Source organism: Canis aureus, chromosome 20 (genome assembly GCF_053574225.1).
Source record: "Canis aureus isolate CA01 chromosome 20, VMU_Caureus_v.1.0, whole genome shotgun sequence".
Lineage (NCBI taxonomy): Eukaryota > Metazoa > Chordata > Mammalia > Carnivora > Canidae > Canis > Canis aureus.
Window position 1 is genome coordinate 8,032,761 of NC_135630.1, and position 19,955 is coordinate 8,052,715.

Consider the following 19,955-nt stretch of genomic DNA (forward strand, 5'->3'; position numbering starts at 1 on the left):
GCTTTACTGCTCTGGCTAGGACCTCTAACACAATTTTGAATAGACATGCTGTGACAATTTGGATTATTCATCAAATGTTCACCCCTTAGGCCTTCTGAGTAGAGTACATTTCCTTGTTCCATTGATGTTGGGCTTGACCACAAGACTTGCTATATGACCGAGGGAATGTGGACATGATGCGAGCAAAGGCCTGAAATACCTGTGAGCCATTGGGCTTCTTCTTGTGCTTCTGCTGCACAAAGAGCATGCCTCAGGTGGCCCACTGATCCCAGAGGAGTAAGCCACGTGGAGCTGAAAGGAACTCCACCCAGGACCTGGATTTAAGGCCAGCTGAGATCAGCAAGGCTGCCTGGTTAGCCTGCCCATGTGTGAGGAGGAAATGCTTTTTTTGTATGCCATTAAGATTTTAGTGTGATTGCTATACATTGTTATTGTGGCAAAAACAGATATAAGTGGTGATCCCAATGTTTCACCATTAAATATATTTGCTAATGGGCAGCCCGGGGGGCTCAGCGGTTTAGCGTGGCCTTCAGCCCGGGGTGTGATCCTGGAGACCTGGGATCGAGTCCCACGTCGGGCTCCCTGCAGGGATCCTCCTTTTCCCTCTGCCTGTGTCTCTGCCTCTCTCTGTCTCTCATGAATAAATTTTAAAAAAAATATATATATATTTGCTGTTATTTTATAGAGACGTTTTATAAAATTAAGGTGACCCCTATTTCTCATTTGCTGTTTTTAACATGAATGGTTGTTGAATTTTCATCAAATGCTTTTTCTGCAACTTTTAAATTATGTGATTTTTCCAATGTTCATGTGGTAAATTTCATTAATTTTATTCTGGGAATTAACCTAACTGAGCTATAATTGGTCACACATTAAAACAGCATATCTAGGGCAGCCCGGGGGGCTCAGCGGTTTAGCGCTGCCTTCAGCCCAGGGTGTGATCCTGGAGACCCGGGATCGAGTCCCACGTGGGGCTCCCTGCATGGAGCCTGCTTCTCCCTCTGCCTGGGTCTCTGCCTCTCTCTCTCTCTCTCTCTCTGTCTCTCATGAATAAATAAATAAAATATTTTTTTAAAAACAGCATATCTATATGTAGTTATTACTGATTTATTACATTTATCGCTGGATTTCAGTGTGCTTCTATTTTATTCAGGATTACTGCATCTAAAGTGACACTGGCATACAATTATTCTTTCTCATTCTGTTCTGGTTGGATTTATTAAGATTATGATAGTTTTGTGAATTATAGGGTGTCCACACTTCATTATTTAGAAGAGATTGTGAAAACTGTCATTATTTTATTCTTAAATGTGTTAACTCACCAGTGCAAGCCACCCAGCACTGTAGGTTTTTTCATGGAAAATTTTAATTGCTGAATCCACTTGAATAGTGCTAGAACTTTTTGCTTACCTATTTCTTCTTGTACAATTTTGTATTGCTAAGTATATTTTTCTAGAAATGTTTATATTTCATCTAAATTTTCAAATTTTGAGGTTATCCTTAATACATTTTATTTTCAGTATTTGCAGGATCTGTGGTGATGGTTCATATTTTATTCTTGATATCATTGTTTGCTTTCTTCCTTATTCTTAATTTATCTCACCCAGGTTTATCAGTCTTACTAGTCTTTTCAAGCAACAACTTTTTACTTCTGATGATTCTATTGTCCATTTCTATTCCATGCATCTGGGCTCTGGCCTTTAGTATTTCCATCTTTATTTTTAGGTTTATTTTGTCCTTGGCCAAACTCCTTGACATGATTACTTTGTCTTTAACTTTCAGCCATTCTTTCTTTAACATACATTTAAACTATAATTAGTATTAACTTTAATTACTGCTTTTGCTGTATCCAACCAGTGACATATGTAGTATTTTTTAGTTCAAAATAAGACACACACACACATACCCAGAGGAATGCTCTGCAGCTGTAAATAAACAGAATAAGGAAGCTTTGTATTAATATAAAAATGTACCTAAGCTACATTGCTAAGTACAGCATACTGCAGTGCAGTATGAATTATTCCTATCCTTTGTAAGAATGGAGGGTGGGAGTGGTAGCTTCTTTTCTGGTCTTATAACCTATTGTTGTTACCCAGTAACATCTTAAATAGGTAATTAGTGGATGAGTTAAAATCACAAAAATAAAAATTTTCTGTGTATTCTCATTTACTCTATAGGAACATGAGTAAAGGATTAAATAAAGGCACTATTTCATGAATACAAAGGACTTAAGGGATGAGGATGGTGGGGAAACACAGAAAGATTAACAGAAAGGCTTATAACAATTTTGACACATTTTTTATTTGTTCACAACATTCCGAACAAAATGACATCACATTTCGACTATTGCTTTTACATAAGAAGTTAATTGTTTTATCCAAAGTAGACAAAAATCTATTTCTTTAAGTTGCCAACCAGCACTTTTTCCCCCAGGGAAAGCCACTGCTTATTTTTTGAATACATTAACAGAAACATAGATTTTGCCCTATAATTTAAAAAAAAAAAATTGCCCTATAATAGTTGGGTCTTACCTGAACTACATTTAAATTTTTTTCTTGTCAAAAGCTGAAGCCAGAAAAAGACAAAACAAAACAAAACAAGCTCATTCATGATTTCTTTCAGATGTTTAAGTCCATTAATCTTTGTTAATAATCTGCTTGTGTGGAGAGGTTCATAAATGTGAAAAAGGAAAGTAAGCCTCTCCAGACTTGTTCACAGAGAAGCTGGGTGGACCATTTATCCTGAGAAAATAGCTGCTGGACCCCAATCATTAATTCAAGGAGGATAATAAACATTATTGCTCTCCAAGCCAAACCTCTTCTGTTCTGAGCCATCACAGTGTGTGATTTTCCTGCTCTGGCAATGAGCATTCCGCTTTTCACTCATGTAATACTGCTCCTTTGAGCAAATCTTTGACCAAGTTCAATTTCACTGAATACAAAGGGGAGAAACAGTACATAAACAATTATTAATACTGGAATAAAAATGGAGACTACATATGTTTTTCACATAGAAAAATACATACAAATCCAAGTAGTTGTTAAAGTAGAAAAAAAGCAGGATGGGCATTTTGAAGGAAAAGATCTTGTTTTCTCAACTGGTGCCAGTAAGACACTGATTTTATATCTAACTATCCCACCATATTTATATACAAAGAGAGGCTGGTCTAGGGTCACTGATATACCGGTATCCCCTGATTTCTCTTATTTCCTTAAAGATTGTCTTTCAGAACATATTTGAACCACAACCAGTGTAATTATTTTCTTACACTATTCTTGTCACTGGCACACTCTCTTCAACCTGGCACATACAAAAATTCTTTTCGGTATCGATTCACTTTTCTGATGCTAAAGCAAACATAATTTTCCTGCTACTTCAAACCTATCACTACTTTGGTATTTTATTCATTCTTATAGAAACAGGTAAGATTCTAAATATGGATTTTTAAGACTACATAAAATTCTAGCATACATAAGTTGAAAGCAAGGAAAAGTAGGAAGGTACACACAATTGTGTTTTTCTTTTCTTGTATGTCACTATGTTACATTCTAATCTACAAGTGGGGACACTTAGCTTGGCTTTTTGACTATCAAACATTAGAATTTATTGGTAGCTTTTAGACCAATTCACTATAGGACTTCTGAAATGGTTACTGATTATTTTAAGCAAAAACAGGACAATATCTATATTGTACAAAAACAGAGATGATTTAAAGAACATATTATTGACCAAACTTTCTAATGACATTCTTAAAGTTTTTTTTTCCTCCCTAGAAGGGGAAAAATTTACTTAAAAAATTTCCCCTTCCATAGTTGGATCATTCTTTATGAGGCATACTGACAAAGGTTTACATCAGTTCAAGACCTCAGCTTTGAAAAATTAAAATATGAGTATTTTCAGCATGAAAATTAAAAAACTAACAGAATTGCTTTCCATGTAAGAGTAAACACTTCTATAGAAAACGAACTTTAATGGTTAGCACCTGATCCTTACCAGGATTTTGCTACATTTCCTATAACTCTAGAGCTGGATAATAAAGCACTGAAAACACTAAAAAAAAAAAAAAAAAAAAAAGATAATCCCAAGATTGAGAGGTCTCCTATAAGAAACCAATTTTTAAATTCCTGTGATACTCAGACACTAAACCAACCATGTTTATAATAAAATGAACCCAATTTTTAAAAGTTTTATCCTGTTGAGAAAATAACAGTTTTAATGCTGGGCTTTCAATGTACGTGCTATACAGCACTGCTTCTGTATTTTTCCACTCGGATATTTTTTTTATCGCTCTTCTCTTTGGCAAGTTTGCAGAGAGAAGTCTGTCAATAGACATGAACAAATACTGCAAGTCTCGGGCTGTGTTATGCCATGTGAGTCAGTCCTTAAACACTTGATATATATACCATGTTAAAAGATGTGCTCTTATGTTTAAATAATGTCTTTAACAGGCTGGTTTCTGTAGGATTTAAGAAGAACTTAGTTATCAGACAAATTATCTTTAAACCTTTTTAGTTTTGCTAAGAGTACAAATTTCTAAAACACACAAGGAAGAAATTATTCCCAATAGAATCTCATCATTATATAATCCTTGATAGCACTTGATGCCCTCCTGAGATTTGAGAATAAAGCTATACGAAATGCACAGTCATCATCCTCAGGCTACTTTAGAATCCCACAGACCATTAACGCAAAGAATACCCATAAAATCGCACACCATTATCTAGAAACACTATGGAGGCAAAGCAAAAAGAAGCAACAGTTAACAGCAAGTAAAACAAACCAACAGTGTTTAACGGGTATTTTTTAAAAACTTTAAGTTTTCCTTTTGTTTAAGTTCAAAGACAGCTTTATTGGAATAGCCACTGTCCTTTGAATACAGTCAGGATTTTCTTAGCAAACACACCTCTTTTTCATAAACACTCACAGGTAGAGAAGCCTCATAAAAGGCCCCACACCAAGCACTAACTACAGTCCTTTTCGTCGTACAACTGATTGAAAAGCAAATACTGAAGATGACAAAATGCCTTTAAGTTTTAAAATACCACTGTGATATTTTCAAGTGTGGTATTTAACAACAGAAAGGTAGTCACCAATACTGTCATTCTTTCATTATCTATAATGCTAAATAATCAGAGAAAACAAAAGGGAAGAGGTCATGATTCTTTATCCTGTCTGACAAATCTATGCTTTTTGCTACTAATGAAGCGACATTAGGACATGTGATTGAGATGCAAACAAAGAAAGCCATGAAGAACTACTCTCCCTGTTAATTAACCTAGGAAGAAAACAAGACGAAGGAAATAGACAATCACTTCCAAACTAAAACACAAGAAAACTTCAGAGTTCTGTAAAGAGACTGACTTGATAGCTACAACACATAAAAATGAAAACCAATTTTTACACATTTTAATCGACCAATTTAATACAAATACCTGATTTATACTTTTACACTAAATGGGCTAAGTCCCAAGTTCCAAACTGTAGTTCACAGGCCTCTACAGAAGGATCTTTGGAAGGATAAGGTACCTTTGGAGAACAGTGTATAAACGACTGTAAACATACACTGATTGTCCACTAGCTTTCTTAAATAGAATTTCTGAAATATTTTTGTAGGAAATTATATATAAGGAGTGTAATTGATCAGATAATTTCTATTACAACATATAAATTCTGTTGTGTGTGCAAAATGTGGTAGAAATAGAAGATACTATGGATGATTCATATTTTTAAAGTAAGTGATACATTACAATCCAGTAAGAGTCCTTTAATCTTTTCATGAAACTTCTCTCTATACATGTTGAAATACATAATGCTTTCTGGCTTTTCTTCAAACCAAAACTTGTCAAATTCATAGACAAGGTAACCTGCAGTTAAAGAAAAATAAAACATAAATACAGTGCTCAAGGAAATCACAACGAAAACATCTCATTTTAAAGTGCAGAACCATCCTTTAAATTCCACATTAACTTATAATAGTCAGACCCTAGGACCCAGCAATTGCACTACTAGGTATTTATCCAAAGGATAAAAAAATAGTGATCCGAAGGGGCACGTGCACCCCAACATTTACAGAAGCAAAGTCCACAATAGCCAAACTATGGAAAGAGCTCAGATGTCCATCGACAAACAAATGGATAAAGATGTGGTACATATATACAATGGATATTACCCAGCCATCAAAAAGAATGAAATCTTGCCCTTTGCAATGACATGGATGGAACTAGAGGGTATTATGCTAAGCAAAATAAATGAGAGAAAAAAAACAAATACCGTATGATTTCACTCATATGTGGAATTTAAGAAATAAAACAGATGAACACAGGAGAAAGGAAGGAAAAATAAAGTGAGATGAAAATAGAGAGGGAGACAAACCATAAAAAACTCTTAACCACAGGAAATAAACTGAAGGGCTGCTAGACAGGACTTGGGAGGGGGGACAGGGTAACCGGGTGATGGGCATTAAGGAGGGCGGGTGATGTGATGAGCACTGGGGGTTATATGCAACTGATGAGTCATTAAATTCTACCCCTGAAACTAATAATATACTATATGTTCACTAAATTGAATTTAAATGAAAAAAATTTTAAAAAAAGATACAATAATCACAAATTATATTAATAAACTACTAGAAACCTAGAAAACCTCATAAGAAATATTTTTGTACGTTCAAAATAAGAAGAAATTTCAATAAAATATTTAGTATATTTACTATTTGCCTCAAATATCAATAAAATCCCTCAAATGTTAAGAGGTATAGTACTGTCAAAAGATACCTTGGGAATAGGAAAAAAAGCTATCCCCAGAGACCTCTGAAACACAAATATGAAAGTAACGAGAAAACATTAGACAAGGTAAAGTACGTGAAAACTGTTTTCTAACAGCTTGATTTATAAATCTAAGCATTATTTCTACTTTCCTCAATGAACTATCAGCACTTTCTCTTTTTAAAAGAATACATGAGGGGCACCTGGGTGGCTCAGTCAGTTAAGCATCTGACTCTTGATTTTGGCTCAGGTCATGATCTCAGGGTTGTGAGCTCAAGCCCCACATGGGGCTCTGCACTTAGCATGGAGTGTGCTGGTCCCTCTCCCTCTGTTCCCTCCTCCTCTGGCTTGTAATAAATAAATAAAATCTCTCACTCAAATAAATAAAACCTTAAAAAAAAATTAAAGAATATATGGACTCTAAATAGTAGGCTTAATATTTTTGTTTTTCAATATCCTCATGACAGTAGCCAAATTAGCCCTCAAAATGTGAACACTACTTAATAAAAATAAACATGTATATAGAAATTTTTACGATAAAAAATGTGAATATAAAGTTACTTAACCATATTTGGATTTGACCAAATATACTTATTTAATTATTTTTTTAAAAAACACACAAATGCTATCAGGGTGCTATCCATGTGCTCACATGTGTATTTACTCTCACAGCAATCCTATGACGCAGTACTACATTATTTCTACTTTATCAGGGAGGAAATGAATGGGCAGACAGCTTGTACTGCTTTTTTTTTTTTTTTTTTAAGTAATTTCTGTGCTGCATGTGGGACTGGAACTCACCACCCTGAAATCAAGAGGTGCATGCTCTACTGACTGAGCCAGCCAGCTGCCCAAAAGCTTCAATGACTTGCCCAAATCATACAGTTTCCAAGTGACCTCTATTATGTTAAAAATTAAGACTTTTTTTCCACCAGAATCACATTTCCTCTTCTGAAAGGATTTTTTAAAGATTATTTATTTATTAATTCATGAGAGACAGAGAGAGAGAAAGAGAGGCAGAGACACAGGCAGAGGGAGAAGCAGGTTCCATGCAGGGAGCCCGACGTGGGACTCGATCCTGGGTCCTTGGGGTCATGCCCTGGGCTGAAAGCAGCACTGAACCGCTGAGCCACCTGGGCTTCCCTGAAAGGATTTTTAAGAAGGGATAGAAGTAATTTATTTTAGATAAATGATAAGTGACTACATAAAAGTGTGCCTAGACTATCATAATCACTTAGTAGGAAAGAAAGTAAATTCTATTTTAGGACATTAGTTATAAATAAAGCAAATATTAATAGTTAAGAACCATAACATTTCAACAATGAAGTATCATTTGATAAAAAGCCCAATTTAAAAAAGATTTCAGATTAATCTCTTAATATGATAAAACAGATTTTTGTTAACTAGGATATTGAGAAAAGTAAAGAATAAGGCCTCTTTGGGCAGAGGGAAACCACCTGCTTCTCATTCCCAAAAGACAAATGAGAATGGTAATCTCGTAATTATACTTAAGTAGTATTTTTGATCTTTATTTCATTCAAAATTTAGTTTATGTATACACTGGAACAACAGTACATCTATAGAAATTACACATTCATGCACAAATTGAATCTGTGCTCTCCCCCACTCCTACTCCCATCACCTTGATAGGGATATACAATAAAAAATTGAGAGAGTAATAATCTGGGTAGTATGAAAAATAAGACATCTATCCAAACTTTATGGTATTTTTATATCAGTATTTTTGGCTACTCTGTTTTAGCTATTTACCATTCACATAAGTCCTTTAAATTGCCCCTTTTTTTTAAAAAAGTGGTTTCCATAGCTAGGCGTGGAGCCCAATGCAGGGCTTGAACTCGACCATATCAAGACCTGAGCTGAGATCAAGAGTTGGACGCTTAACCAACTGAGCCACCTAAGCCCAAAACTGCTTTTCATTACTGCCTAAGCAAAGAATTATTTAGGTCTGGAACAAACTGCTCCAGTGGAAAGTACTAAAATTTCTTGCTTCAGAGTTGGGTTGTTGGTCTATAATGTACATTGGTCTCAGAGAAAGACAGGCCTAAAGTCTTGAGACTGTAATGGTTAAATTGATGAGACCTCAAGAAACTGCAGATGACACCAAAATTATAGGAAGCTGGCAGGGCCTTACACGGCCTAGATTCCAAAAGCCTTGCAGCAAAGGATGCAAAAGAGTTGTTTCCACAAAAAATATCTATTATCCTTTTCACTCTAGAGGTTTAAAACACTAGACTCGGGCAGCCTGGGTGGCTCAGCGGTTTAGCGCTGCCTTCAGCCCAGGGCGTGATCCTGGAGACCTGGGATCAAGTCCCATGTCAGGCTCCCGCATGGAGCCTGCTTCTCCCTCTACCTGTGTCTCTGCCTCTCTCTCTCTGTGTCTCTCATGAATAAATAAAATCTTTAAGAAAATAAAATAAAAATAAAAAATAAAACACTAGGGCAGCCCTGGTGGCGCAGCGGTTTAGCGCTGCCTGCAGCCCAGGATGTGGTCCTGGAGACCGGGGATCAGGTCCCACATCGGGCTCCTTGCATGGAGCCTGCTTCTCCCTCTGCCTGTGTCTCTGCCTCTCTCACTCTCTGTGTTTCTCATGAATAAATAAATAAATAAATCTTAAAAAACAAAACAAAACAAAACACTAGACTCTACAGAAATAGCACACAAAATTTCTAACCTTAACATTCCCTTTGTGTTTTTACTGTCCCTAACCAAAGCCACCTTGGAGCACCTTGTTTTCCAATAGGGGTTAAAAATAAGGGAACCATAGAAACAGAGGTTAACTGTAAACTGGCATGAGGGATCTTGTGGGGTGATAAAAGTTCTAAAATTGGATTATGGTGTTGGTTGTATAACTCACCAAATTTACCAGAACTCACTGAAATGCACACTTAAAAAGGGTAAGCGTTATATAAATTATACCTCAATACAGTTGTTATTGAGCTATACATTTTTTCTTATACAAACTTGAGGAGTTATTTTTTTGGAATCACCAAACCAATCAGGATGACACTGGATATTTTAAATGCACAAAATGTCCAAAAGGATGATAACGGAGCTAAGAAACTGAATTAGCACTCACCGTTTCCAGCCCTGTCTTTAGACAACAGCAGTAGGTATGATAAAGGGAGAAAGGGACAGATAGAGACAGATCACAGCTCATCTCTTCATAGTTCTTTGTTCTACACAAAAACTATGACCTTGGAACAGATTTTGGTCCATTGGGCCCAGTCCCCCAATAAATAAGGTATGTATGTATTCAAAAGATAAGGTTTCAAATTATCTTCTAATTAGAATATGCTCCAAGAAAAACAGACTTCTTCCCAATTTGGGGAAGAAACTTCGTGTATAAGATTGAGAGGTATGTGTGTGTGCACATGTATGTTTGCTTTATATATTTCAAGAAATCTGAAAAATTTCCAGGATGATCCACAGCTCTTATGGATCTGAACTGACAGAAACAAGGCAACTGAGGGGGTCCTATAATGGCTTTTGCACCTCAGGTATTACTGTGATGCTCTTCCTAGACAGGAGCCAAATAAGACATGGGTGCTGAGATGCCCTGAGATCAACAGCATCCAAAGATGCTCATGTTACCAATAATTAGGGGGAAAAATATCCATAATTAAAGGTCATTTTCCACAGTTTTCCTATCTACCACACTCCTGTATTTATTTAAATAAGGTAAAATATTTAATTTGGGGGAGGAAAGAGATTTTTTTGTTTCTTTTTCTTTTTTTTTTTTTAATTTTTATTTATTTATGATAGTCACAGAGAGAGAAAGAGAGGCAGAGACACAGGCAGAGGGAGAAGCAGGCTCCATGCACCGGGAGCCCGACGTGGGACTCGATCCTGGGTCTCCAGGATCGCACCCTGGGCCAAAGGCAGGCGCCAAACCGCTGCGCCACCCAGGGATCCCTTTTGTTTCTTTTTCTATTTGTTTTATGTTCAACAGGCAGCATTAAACATGCATGCATTTCAAAAAGAAAACAAATATCAGAGGCTATTAGCAAAGTCTCAAGAGTTTAGACACTATGCTAAGAGTCAATAAGAGATTTAGGGGAAGAAACCAAACAAGACTAATGGGGGGAAAAACAGTTCCCAGCAACAAGATGAGAGAAAAGACCCAGGGAACAGGGAAAAAGAAGATGTGGATTTGGATAAAAGTCTGTTCATAATGCCCAACCCCTAAAAAAAGAGACTGGCTGAGCTTGACCCTAGGCAAGGGTCTCTTCTCAGCTCACAAGATGAACGTACAGTCTCACAGTCTATAGTAAAGGGTGGGTACACTGGGGCTATACTGACCCAGTTTTGGCATTTATATCTAGGAGCAGTAGTGGCAGGGAGCCATCCCCAGTACAGTCAGGAAGGACCAGGAGGGTGCTTAAACAAAGCAACAATGTCGACTCTGCAAGGGTGAAGGAAAGCATCTCATGCCTGCTAGGAATCTTCAGTCCTGCCAGTCTGAATCATCAGCAGTGGTCCTAGGGACCTGAAAAACCTGTCCCTCCATCTGAAAACATGTGGCATCAATTCCTGCTTTGTGTAACCATCCCCATAAGATCCTTTATACTTATCCATTAAAAAAAAATCTAGACATACAAATGGTGGGGGCTAAAGAGGGAGGTTGGGCTGAAGATGTACATTTTGGTATGACCAGTATGCACTTGGTATATCAAACAGGGGTCTGCATAAGATCATTAGGGACAGAATGAAGGCTAAAGAGAGAAGGCGGTCCAGGCTTTGAGGTGCTCCTACACCTAGTAAGGATGTGCTAACAAAAGTCTGTGGAAGAGCCAGGAGTCAGAGAAAAGCCAGAAAGAATGTACCATCAGAAGAGCCCAGATAACGTTTCAAGAAGACAGGCATGGTGATCTTTCTGTAGTGCTGCTAAAAGTATCAAATGAGGAGAAAAAGGTGGCAAGTGGATTGGGCAACAAAAGGTCATTTATGTATTTGCAAAAATCAGTTTCAGCAATATAGTGGGCAGAGAAGCTAAACTGAAGTTAGAAAAAACAATTAGAAGTGAAGAAGTGAAAACAGCACTTATTTTAAAAGTTTTATGATGAAGGGGAGCAGATAACTGGAGTGGTATCTGGAGGTAGATGCTGCACTAAGGGAATGTTTGCTTTGGTCTTGAAAACGAAAGCTCTAAAAATGCCGAGACTTTTGCCTCATTTCTGCTTTATCCCTAGTGCCCAGAACAGCAACTGACAGAATGAATGAATGAATGAATGAATGGGAGGTCCAGTAGCAGGTCCCTAGTCTGATAGGGATACTCCAAAAGAGAAGGAAAGAATAATGAAATGGACAACTGAAGAAACAAAATCTCTGGTAAGACTTCCCAAAGAAGGTCATGTCTAAATTGAGATTGGAAAGACAAGTAGTTATGACCTGGACAGAAAGAAGGAAGCAGATGGGGATTCCAGGCAGAGTGAAAGGTCCAGAGTCAAGAGGGAGCATAATACATCTGTACAACTAAAAGGCCAGTGTGCCCACATTTCAGGCTAGGAGCAGTTGGTGTTTGGCAGAAAAATGAATCTGGAGAGGTTACCAAGGTAGGGATTACAAAAGGCCTTGTAGGGATCCCTGGGTGGCGCAGCGGTTTGGCGCCTGCCTTTGGCCCAGGGCGCGATCCTGGAGACCCGGGATCGAATCCCACATCGGGCTCCCGCTGCATGGAGCCTGCTTCTCCCTCTGCCTGTGTCTCTGCACCTCTCTCTCTCTCTGTGACTATCATAAATAAATAAAAAAATTAAAAAAAAAAAAAAAACAACAAAAGGCCTTGTAATGGAACTTTTTGAAGAATTGCAGGCAGTGGAGCAAAATGATTTGATTTCCATTTTAAATCCTTCTATCTGCAATGTGGAGAAGAAACTGGAAGAAGGTCATCACAGACAGACTCGTGAAAAAGTTATTACTGTAACCTAGTATCATAGGTCTCCTCCTGCACAATTACAATGGGTTGTGGGGGGGGGGGGGGAGTAGACAAAGGCAAGAGAAAGTCAGCAAGTGACCAACCTGGAACAAGGAGTTAAGTGAAGACAGGGAAGGTTGCAGGAAGGGGAGACCTTGATGACACCTTCAATGATGGAGATGAAGAAGTTATGATCTGACCATTTATTACCTAGCTAGTTTCCTGCATCCTGCCAACATGCAAAATGGCATCCGGAACACACAAAAAGATCAAGAAAAGAAGAATGTGAAACTAAGCTAGGTTTACATTCTTTGCTTCTGAGCAATAACTTCACAAGTTCATTTAATTAAACCTTCAGTGTGCAAATATCATCACAAGAGAAGTTAATGGAACAATGGTAATAATGACTGCATTAGGAACAGTTATTAAGTACCTCTAACCTAACACAAGGAAACCTCATCTTGAAAAGGGGAGGTGGTTGTAGGGTGGGAATGCACCTTTAAATTAAATTTGCTTACAAGACTAACAAAATAACCTGTGAATGGTCTGTCCTTGACTCAGTAGCATTCACTAACCAGTATTCAAGAGGTAAAATTCATTTTACAATTGACTGGAAAAACTGCATACATCCTAAATTTACATATATGTGAAAAAACTGTCTTGCTGAAATTTTTTAAGGACAAATATAGAAACTGATTATAAAAACACCCTTAGGGACTCGTCTTCCATTATTTCCCTGTTTTTCTTTCTTTCTTTCTTTTCTTTTTTTTTTTTTTTTTTTTTTAAGATTTATTTATTAGAGACAGATAGAGTGCACGAGCAGAGAAGGGGACAGAAAATCCTCAAGTGGACTCCGCCCAGCATAGAGCCACACATGGGGCTTGATCTAACAACCCTGAGATCATGACCTGAGCTGAAACCAAGAGTCAGATGCTTAACCAACTGAGCCACCCAGGCACCTCCATTATTTCCCTGTTTTACAAAATTCTAAATAATAAAATGACAAGCATAAATTATATATTTAATAGAGACATTATATCTAGAAATATCTAGTTTTAACTCATTTTAATACTCACAATAAAACTGATGAAAGTGTTCCATCGTTGGTATACCAGGAACAAAGTTGTAGAGATGAAACTTCAGAGCTTCACTCTTCAGCAAGCTATAAGCCATCTCGGTAAGGTTGATTCCAACTATTGCATAAGAATACCTATGTCAGAAACATTACCAGTTATACCAGCTAGCCAAATAGCTCATAAAATAACTTTAAAATCCTGCAAGAAATTAGTGAAAAACTACTCTGATCCATTTCTAATACAGTATTCGTTTAACAATAATCTCTACCTATTAAAAAAATAAACCATAATAGATAGAAGATTTTTGTTCTTTTAGATGCTGTTGATTTTCTGGATATATAAGAGGGAATAATGAAGCTTTGATCATTCAAATACCAAAAACCAAAATCCTTAAAAAAAAAAAGAAAAAGAAAAAGAATACACTCTCATTGGTTTTAAAACACAGTGGGTAATCTGACATTTTCTCCTCCATTATCAGGGTATTTATTTTTATGAGATAATATTGTTATAATGTTTTTTCAAAGGAATGTATCATTAGAATATAAAAATAGAATAATAATGATAAAGCTGATAGACCTTCAGCTGCATTTCATTTTACAATTTTCAAAACGATTTCTCATTTTCCTATTTCTATGTCACAAAGCTATTTCCTATTCTGAAATCTATTCAAGAAACTTTCATAAAGTTCCTTACCTCCATTTTATAGACAAACTATATCTTGTGACAAAAATAAATTAAAATAATACAAAATTGGCTTATGATAAGATTTTGCTTTATAAATAATATATCATGTAATATCTTTTACAAAGTCATTAATAAAAATAATCTCATTTAAAAAATACCTTGAAATACTTTCAAATTTAGATAATCCAATCAACATTTTAAAATTCAAGAAGTTAAAATTTCTTTGATATACCCAGCTTACCCTAATTTTGGATGATTTGAACGGGAAAGAATCTGGTGAGCTTCACTGGTATAATTTTCACTGAAATACCTTGAAAAAGTTTAATAATAAAATTAATATATGTTATTCAAATTGAAGATATCCAGAAGAAATTTAAAAAGCTACTGACTATTAAGATGATAGTCCCACTACTGCCACAATCATCTCAATCTCCATCTCTAATCACTTGAGTGACTTGGAAATGCTGTGAATCGAAATTTAATTCTGAGAGATCAGGTCTATCTAGTTAGTACAGGACATGGGCCCTTGGCAATGCTTTAAAATATTTTAAAAATAAATGATTTAACAAGAAACTTTCTGCTTACCTTTAAAAAAAAATCTAGTTTTTTGTTATCTTACTTTTTCTTATTTTATTTAAATTCAGTTAACATATAGCATATCATTAGTTTCAGATGTAGAGTTCAGTGATTCATCAGTTGCATATAACACCCAGCGCTCATCACATCATTTGCCCTTCTTAGTGCCCATCACCCAATTACCCCCTCCCTCCACCTCCCTTCCCCTCCTGTCCAGCAACCCTCAGGTTGTTTCCTATATAGTTAACAGTCTCTCATGGTTTCTCTCCCTCTCTGATGTCATCTTATTTTATTTTTCCCTCCCTTCCCTTATAATCCTCTGTTTTTGTTTCCTAAATTCCACATGAGTGATACCAAATTTCCTACAAATTTGTCCATGTGTATAAAATAGTCCATGTGTACCTGTTAGGACATTCACCCTTTCCCCTTGGTATATTCCTTCTTTTGTAATTTAAATATATATTATTTAACACCATTTTCTGTGCATAGAGAAGAAACTCCATAACCTTTCTTTTGCACTAAACTTTTGCACTAACTTTTCTTTCGCACTTGATCAGTGGTATAATTAAAACGCTGGCCATAAAACAGAAGTATTAGCAGGTACAACAGAAGAATATATAAATCTATCTATTTGTAGGCTCATACATCCTGTTGGCTTATACTAATTCAAATTCTTTGAGTTCTTAAAGATAGAGATTAAATCTTCTTCACCTCACAGTACACCGGTACTCATGCACATATACATATACGATGACTGGATGTTTATATGAAGATAAGAAGTAGAATAAAAAGTGGATTTCCATGGCTCATTTAAATTTTAGAGGGCACAATTGTTGAAATTTTCATAAAGCACAGAAATTTCTAACCAAATTTTCCTACGGATTTCCTTCCCTAGATTAACACGACAGGCTTCCATTTTTCTTTACTGGCTGATTTTCAAACCATTAAAACAAGGGTTGTTAATTTAGAAGTCCATGAATGAAGACTCATTCATGAATGAGGGGGTATCCATGAACTACCTGAAATTACACATAAATTTTTCTGCGTATACATTTTCTGGGGAGAGAACATACAAAATTCTCACTAGATTGTCAAAGGGATCTGTAACTCCCTAAACAAGAAAAAGTCCTGTTTTAGTGCAATGTTTTCCTTACATACACTAATTTTTCTATTTTATCCCTAGTTTGGCTCTAAGGATATCCTTACTAAACTATTTGTATTTCTTTTTTTATATATGATACTCCTAATACAATTTAGTATTACATTAATATTTCAATAATCAAGCTACTCTTAAAATACTGTCTGTAACACCGAACGATTTTTAATTTCCTTGATGAACTTAATCAAACCCTATCTTAACAGCACCTATGAAAAACGAACATCTTTGCAATATGGCAAACTATTCTTTACAAAAATCCATACTGGGTTCCCTCCTTCCTTACCGCCTGCTTGCCTTCTATCTTTCTCCTTCCTTCCTACCCCTTCTCTCTTCCTACATACATTTTTGGGCTTAATCAGCATATTCTTCTACTCACCTCTTCTATTTCCTCATCTATTCAGCTTTCTTCCATCTCTCCTGATTTCATTTTCTGTACAATATCCTTTTTTTTTTCTACACCTGCCTCAACATTCGGTGCCTAGGGCACCGTTATCAAACTACCAGCTTATCCTTCAAAGCAACAAAATATCTCAAGAGATTAGATGACAAAGGCTATGAAAGTTAAAAAATAAATCACATAAGGGAATCTGAAGAGCTTGTCCGCTTCTTGACTGTATCTTTACTTTGACCCTGAAGATACATAGCTCCATACACAGGACAACAAACGTAATTATAGAGGAATCAGAGCCAGTTTTTCATGTTTTCAACCATCTCTAGTGTATCACCAGCAATCAAATGTAACTACTAATACATATGAGTCTTGGTCATTTTTCAAATTAGTAGATACTAACGCTAAATAAAGTATCTGTAAATCATTTTAATGTCTATCAGAATCCTTTACCATAGTCTTGAATCAAATCCTACTAACTTATTTAAATTTTAAGCTACATTAAATTCTCCTCTGGCAAATGCTGAAAAATCTTAATTTCTTAAGAAAAGAGTAAGAAGCAAGGTTATTCATAAAAGAAAAGATACAATATGGGGTGACTGGGTGGCTCAGTCGGTTAAGGGTCCAACACTTCATTTCAGCTCAGGTCATGATATCAGGGTTGTGAGATTGAGCACCACAACTGGGCTCCACATGGAGCCTACTTACAATTCTCTCTCCCTCTCCCTCTGCCCACCCCTCACACGTTCTCTCTTAAAAAATAAAAAATAATAAAAAATAAAAAAGGAAACACCAGAATAGTGTAGAGTAAACTGAGGTTCAATATCGTTCAATATCCTTGATTGCAAGTACCAGAATAAAGATGGTCTTTAAAGGCTAAGAACAAAGAATCTATGTGTTCTGAAAAACAATGAGTTTTAAAATATTTTATAATTTTTCCAAGTGGAAACAAACTGCATTTATTCTACTTCAATTCCATATTCTAATTCAATTCCAACTGGAAGTTTATCAAAGTAGAATCTCAGTTTTTGTAATTATTTTTAATTTTTTTTTAAGATTTATTTGAGACAGAGAGAGAGAGAACATGAGGGGGAGGGGAGAGGCAGAGGGAGAGGGAGAATCAGACTCCCCTCTGAGTGGGGAGCCCAATGCACACCTTGATCCCAGGTTCTGAGATCATGACCTGAGCCGAAGTTGGATGCTTAACCAACTGAGTCACCTAGGCGATACTTACAAGGAATCTTTATACTTATAAAATTTAGGTATTACAGAAAATTAAATACTTTTGTAAATGGAAAAAACTGTAGATACTGAAACCCTATTATGTCTTCTATTTTCCCCCAAAATAGCTTTATCCATACAGATCTAGTCATTTTTTTTCTCAATATAACAATTTAACAGTTTTAAGACTAATTTTTTCACAGTAGCAATTATCCAAACTTTGCTAATGGTTAGGTTTCCCATTCTAGGCATTTTATAGTCTATAAATCAATTTATGGACAGACTCTAACTCTGAAATCTTTTCATTTTCATATCCACATCCTACTAATCTTTCAGTTTACTTTCTAGAATAGTTTTGGCCATCAATTCTGATTTTAATTACATATTTTGGGATGACTTATGTGCCCAAGCATGAGTATTCAAGGAGAAAAAAAAAAGGAAGTTCATATAGGCTCTGAAAATTCAGGGCTTTAGATAATTTATCACAGATGGTGAAGAATAAGTGTGAAGAGACTTTATTAGTATCAAGTTATATTTCCCAAAACAGAATTAGAGAGCCAAGAGAGAAGAGGCAAGATGATAAAATAATTAAGAGTATACATAATTCCTTAAGAGGTATCAGAAAGGGGGTCAGAAAGAGAAAGAAGAAAGATATCAGTAAAGTAAAGAAATTTCACACACACACACACAAACAAACACACAAACACACACACTATGCTTCCAATGTCTTCATATTATTGCCAGCACATTAGTGCCAGCACATTTTAGCACTGTTAAAATTCAGAGATAGCGGGAAACACCTAAATCAATTCTTATTAGAATTTAACAATATTGGAGGTTACATGTAATCTCATTTAGAGAAGAAGAAAAAGTTTATTTCACTTACACAAGATTGATTAATCCAAGTATGCCCATGCCTCTGAAGTCTGTCTTGGGATCATCACCCTGGAAACCAATGTCAGCCCACTGCTTGGAGATTCTAGCCTTCAACTTTTTCGTAGGCATTAGAAGATTCCAAAGCTGTACAAACATACTTCCATATTACAAATAATAGTAGTATTCTTAATTTCCTAAGACATTTTTCTTCTCATAGCTAACATACAACTAAGTTGAATGCTTTCAATTAAACAGCTTTAGTAGACAAAACAGAGGTTCAACACAGACTATATTTAGAGAACTTTTTCAATTACCCTAAAAAATGCAGCACACTTATTCCAATTTAAAAGGCTAATATAAAGAATAGTGGATTTGGAAAAAGTGACAAGTATACAGAAATCTAAAACAATGAGAAATCTTTGTTTACTAAGTAATATATACCAGGAGTGGTAAACTGCCTCCTTAAGGAAAAAACAGAACAACAAAAAACAGTGTTAGGCACTTGGCCCTTGGCTCAAACACTACATACATAAGTAGGCTCCACTCTAGTGGTGGGTCATTAGTCCCTAAAGAGAAGAAGGGAAATGGAAAGAATCATTAAGAAATAAGACTGATAGTATTTCAATCCATATGATTATTTTACAAATTTTCATAATTTTAAAATAAGAAAATAATATGGCTTGGTTTTAAGTATGTTCCTTAAGACTGGGGGTTTAAGAATAGCAATTGAATATTAGCAACAAAGTAACCAATACAAAACAAAGTTTAAAAAATGTAATCATTTTTTAAATTCAACACCACAAGTCATCAAACAAAACAGACTTACAAAAGTTGATTAAAAAGTTTGTATCTGCAGAACAGAAATACTTGCATTTTTTTCCATTTCACTACCATTTCAGGCATTGTTGAGTAAAGGACTCCTAATGAAAGGAGTATCCTGTCACCTAAAATAAAATGTGAAGACTTGTGACCTTACTTTAAGACAGGGTCAGGATTCTGGCCCTGAAGCTAATCCAATCATTAGACTGGGTTTTTATCTGGTCCCTTCTCTTTTTACCAACACATTAGCGTCTCTTCCTGAGTTCTCGGCAAGAGGTTGGATCATACCAGTGATAGCGCCTCAGTGAGGTGGGGAGAGACACAATAAGACCAGTTATAGTCAAGGTTAACACGCATACATATCAAATTTTTGGGTTCTGCGCCCCTGGGGATTCTGATGAGGCTAAGGTGGAACCTTAAATTCTAAATATTAAGACACTGGTTAACTTAGTGAAGGTC

General features: G+C 35.9%; 1 protein-coding gene across 2 annotated transcripts in view; it reads right to left on the reverse strand.

Moving 5' to 3' along the window:
* Nucleotides 1-2,276: 2,276 nt before the first annotated feature.
* The window catches only part of ELMOD2 (ELMO domain containing 2), a 31,220-nt gene continuing 13,541 nt past the window's right edge, over nt 2,277-19,955 (reverse strand). For both annotated transcript variants that reach the window (XM_077860943.1, XM_077860944.1), the window contains 4 exons: nt 18,688-18,821; nt 14,699-14,767; nt 13,774-13,907; nt 2,277-5,864 (listed from right to left, as the gene is read on the reverse strand). In XM_077860943.1, the coding sequence (XP_077717069.1) occupies nt 5,719-5,864; nt 13,774-13,907; nt 14,699-14,767; nt 18,688-18,821 (483 nt within the window). In that variant the 3' untranslated portion in view covers nt 2,277-5,718. The remainder of the gene's footprint in view (nt 5,865-13,773; nt 13,908-14,698; nt 14,768-18,687; nt 18,822-19,955) is intronic.